Genomic DNA, 4,434 nt, shown 5'->3' with positions numbered 1-4,434 from the left:
GGCATCAGTATTTGATTGAGGAAGGGTCATAATTTCCTGGGTGTGTGTTTCCTCAGCTCTCTTTAGCCTTAGGAAGGGCATCGTCACACCTTGATGGTTGGTGTTGAAAAGCACGAAGCTGCTCTAATTTTTAATCAGGAGTCAGTACTCACACCCTGCACAATAGGTGACCTGAATTACCCTCCAATCAACTCTGGGGAGCTGTGATATTCGGCCAGAATGAACAGAGAAATGGTTTGGTATGGTTAACACTGTGTCAGTGAATATAGTGGAAAATATCAGTGAATGTACTGAAATCGTAACATAGTATTATATTATATCAAACCCAACAGTAACTGTTTTTTTCTCTTTTTAAATAACTGTATTTTCTTTCGTCTTCCTCCCCCCAACCACCCGGTGTATTGCTCCCCAGCCTCAGAAGCTGACCAATCCTGTGCGAGCAACAGCACAGTGGTATTTGCATCAGATGCATACAAATACGCGGTTCTGCAGTAAGAAGCTTTATACGTTTGACAAGAAGCGTACCGTTCTGATCATGCCTGAAACCACCGTCAAAGCGCCCAAGAAGGGCTCAAAGAAAGCCGTGTCTAAGAGCGTCAGTAAGAGCGGCAAGAAGAAGAGAAGGACCAGGAGGGAGAGCTACGCCATCTACGTGTACAAGGTGCTGAAGCAGGTCCACCCCGACACCGGCATCTCGTCCAAGGCCATGGGCATCATGAACTCGTTTGTGAGCGACATCTTTGAGCGCATCGCCGGTGAGGCCTCCCGTCTGGCTCACTACAACAAGCGCTCCACCATCACTTCCAGGGAGATCCAGACCGCTGTCCGCCTGCTGCTGCCCGGTGAGCTGGCCAAGCACGCTGTGTCTGAGGGCACCAAGGCCGTCACCAAGTACACCAGCTCCAAGTAAACAGTCTTGTTGACTCTGAGACTAAACCAACGGCTCTTTTAAGAGCCACCCACTTTATCTGAAGATCAGTTCCCTTTGTATTTAGTGTTGCTATGTTAATGATGTATTTACTATGTATGGCCAACTGTACATACATGCTAAATGTGAACTTTAATTTAACACTATCTCTTTTCTAATCCAGATAAATTTACCTTTTTGAAAGAATCAGAAGTAAACTACAGTAAGCAGCTCATTTTCTGTATATCTAACATTTACATTTGGTGTATTAACAGATTGTAGTGTGTTATCATGTGAACATACTACTTTTGGGTTTTGTTGAATCATTTAGTGATAGGTCCTATTTTCTACACTTAAAATTTCACTATTTCAGAAACAAATGTATCCTTTCATAAATGGTTCCAAAGAGAAACAATGAACAGTTTGTCTATACAGTTTTTCCAGTATCTTTCAGAGACTTAATTTCTTGGACTCATGCTTTTCTCAATGTTTTAACTCAATTTATGAAAAACCATCTAAGATATGAGATTAATATAACATGTTTACTGATGTTTGATGGAATTAAGCTAACAGTGTTACAATAAGAATATTCACTGATTTTATTTTATTTTTTTTTCAAAGAAAGCATGAAACTGCACCAAGAGACAAGTTTTTTTTCTGGAGGTCTAAAATAAAGAAGAAACTGGAGAAGACATTGGCTGTCACCATATTGCAAAGAAAAAAAAAAGCAAGGGAGAAAAATAGTTGTAGTTTTGTCTCCCCCTCTCCCCTGCGCCCGGCTGGGCAGCGAACCGCAATGGTTCCCCTCGGCAGAACGCCAACATATGCCTCCAGGCATGGAAAATTCTTGGTTCGCCTAAAGTATATAGGCACCGGAGAGCTTCCTACCCGCGATTATGTCGGTGATGAACTGATATTTGACTTATGTTGGATAAACACGTCTGATGTCTATTCATTCATAGCATTACCAAACAAACGCGACTTCCAGCTCATCTTCCTTCAAGAGGCTCCTATGAGACGTTTCCTGGATGTCCACTCTACTAAACAAGGTGAGCCAAAGTGGCGAGAATGGATAGTAGAGTCAGCCACCCAGCTCGATATTGTCAATCTGGTGGTGAAATTCTGGACTGGAAGGGTGCCAGATAACGATGTTGAACTTTACCTATCACATTTCTGTGACATCCTCCAAATAAACAAACCACTAGATAAACGCGGCATCTGGTATGGAGTAAGAAAATATAAAGTCGAATTGCACAAAGACACTGGTGGCCAAGTTAAACAGATTCCTAACTGCATCTCCATTGGCCCTTACAACAGGCGTATTATATACCTGGGGCAGACCGCCTGTTGTTTCATATGTGGTTCCCCTGACCATCAAGTAAAGCAGTGCCCAACGGAAAAGTGTTGGAAATGTGGCGGCCTTGGCCACAAAGCTACGACCTGCACTTCGAAGAGTCTGTGCAATTTGTGTGGTCAAAATGGCCACATCTTCTTCAACTGTCCACACTCATACGCCAACCAGGCCAGAGCCCACCATCAGCCCGGCACCACTGCCCAGCAGCAGCGTGGCTCCTCTACCCAGCAGCAGCCTTGCTCCAGCTCCACTTCCCAGCAGCAGCGTGGCTCCAGCTTGACGAACCAACAGCAGCGTGGCTCCTCGGCCCAACAGCAGCCCAGCTCCACTTCCCAGCAGCAGCCTGGCTCCAGCTTGACGAACCAACAGCAGCGTGGCTCCTCGGCCCAACAGCAGCCCAGCTCCACTTCCCAGCAGCAGCCTGGCCCTGCCCAGCTACAATGTGGCTCCGGAGATCAGCAGCAGCCTGAGCCTGGCGACCAGCAGCTTAGACAGACCGGCCCGATTGACCAGCAGCATCAGCAGCAGCCCACCTTCCAGCAGCCCCTAAACTTACCTCCAGCTAAGCGTCATTAGCAGAGAAAGCAGCTTGGCCCTGGTGGACATCCCTCTGCTGAACAGCAGCACAAACAGCAGCAGATCCTGGCCCTCGAGCCCGTGAACCATTGGTGACATCGCAGCCTGCCCCCTGCACAGCAGCAGAAGCCCCATGCCAAGCCTGAGGTTCAGCGGAGACCCCACAGCCAGCCTTCAGCACCGGAGCAGCAGCAGCGCAGCTCTAATCCTGGAGGCCAGCGGCAGCAGGCTTTTACCCAACCTGCCCAGCATCAACAACCCAGACCAAAGCCTGTTAATCAGCAGCAACAGTCGGCTCCTCAGTCAGCCGCCACTCTGCAGCTCCGCCCCCAATGAATCTCCCACCTCATCAGGTGAGAACAGCACCGGCTTAGTAATTGATACCGATATTGATGTTGAAGAAAGCAGTGATGAAAGCAGCTTCGAGAGCGCCAGCGAAAGCCCGAGCTTTGAGTTCTCCGACCTGCTGACTCCCGGTCAGAGAGTCTAACAGAGTTATTTTAACAAACTCGAATTCTCCAGAAACAGTGAGATGTTAACTGTTGGTTAATCAAAGTATAATCAGGAGGAAAACAGATTGTGTCATGTGTGATTTGGGAGAGGTGGATAATGAGGGCTGAACTCCATTAGATGATTCAACAAAACCCTGAAATATTCTGATGTTCACATGATGAGAAACTAGGATGGGTGTTTAATGTTGATTTAATTAAGCTTTGGATTTCTCTCCCTGTAACAATATAGAATTGAGTACTTGAGAGATCTTCCAGTGAAATAGAACAAGTACTTACTCAGTATTGTTTGAATATTGATTTAATCTCAAATATTCAGAGACAGATTGATCGAATAATATAAACATTTTGGAAAAGTCTTCAGATAAAGTGGGTGGCTCTTAAAAGAGCCGTTGGTTTAGTCTCAGAGTCAACAAGACTGTTTACTTGGAGCTGGTGTACTTGGTGACGGCCTTGGTGCCCTCAGACACGGCGTGCTTGGCCAGCTCACCGGGCAGCAGCAGGCGGACGGCGGTCTGGATCTCCCTGGAAGTGATGGTGGAGCACTTGTTGTAGTGAGCCAGACGGGAGGCCTCACCGGCGATGCGCTCAAAGATGTCGCTCACAAACGAGTTCATGATGCCCATAGCCTTGAACGAGATGCCGGTGTCGGGGTGGACCTGCTTCAGCACCTTGTACACGTAGATGGCGTAGCTCTCCTTCCTGGTCCTCCTCTTCTTCTTGCTGCTCTTGCTGACGCTCTTAGACACGGCTTTCTTTGAGCCCTTCTTGGGCGCTTTCACGGTGGTTTCAGGCATGACCTGTACACTGGATGTGTTTTACAAGAAACTGATGACGTCTCTTACTATAGAGCGGTGTCCTTTTATCGACTTGATGTGATGCAAATGCCACTGTGCTGTCACTCGCACAGGATTGATCAGCTTCTGTAGCAGTGGGTGGGGGCAAGAAATCCAGACATTTATAAAGTTCAAATTACACAAGAAGGAAATTATTAGATCAAATCTGTTCAAAAGCTTCTCTTTCTGATCTGTACAGGATTTTAAATCCTCTCATCATCCACCTAAGCTGTTCGGACTCTAAAACAAAAA

The 4,434-nt window shown here is 46.8% G+C and overlaps 2 protein-coding genes across 2 annotated transcripts; one reads left to right on the top strand and one right to left on the bottom strand.

Annotated features, from left to right (window-relative positions):
- Positions 1 to 519: 519 nt before the first annotated feature.
- On the top strand, positions 520 to 1,159 carry LOC144463487 (histone H2B 1/2-like). Its single transcript, XM_078168123.1, has one exon. The coding sequence runs from the start codon at positions 536 to 538 to the stop codon at positions 908 to 910; it is 375 nt and encodes a 124-aa protein (XP_078024249.1). The 5' UTR covers positions 520 to 535; the 3' UTR covers positions 911 to 1,159.
- A 2,533-nt stretch (positions 1,160 to 3,692) lies between these two features.
- Positions 3,693 to 4,223, bottom strand: LOC117259238 (histone H2B 1/2-like). The gene has a single exon (XM_033630488.2). It carries the CDS (start codon positions 4,141 to 4,143, stop codon positions 3,769 to 3,771), a length of 375 nt encoding a protein of 124 aa, XP_033486379.2. The 5' UTR covers positions 4,144 to 4,223; the 3' UTR covers positions 3,693 to 3,768.
- Positions 4,224 to 4,434: the final 211 nt, after the last annotated feature.

This window comes from Epinephelus lanceolatus, chromosome 5, assembly GCF_041903045.1.
Source record: "Epinephelus lanceolatus isolate andai-2023 chromosome 5, ASM4190304v1, whole genome shotgun sequence".
NCBI classification, from domain to species: Eukaryota; Metazoa; Chordata; class Actinopteri; order Perciformes; family Serranidae; genus Epinephelus; species Epinephelus lanceolatus.
This window is presented reverse-complemented; position numbering and strand designations above follow the sequence as displayed.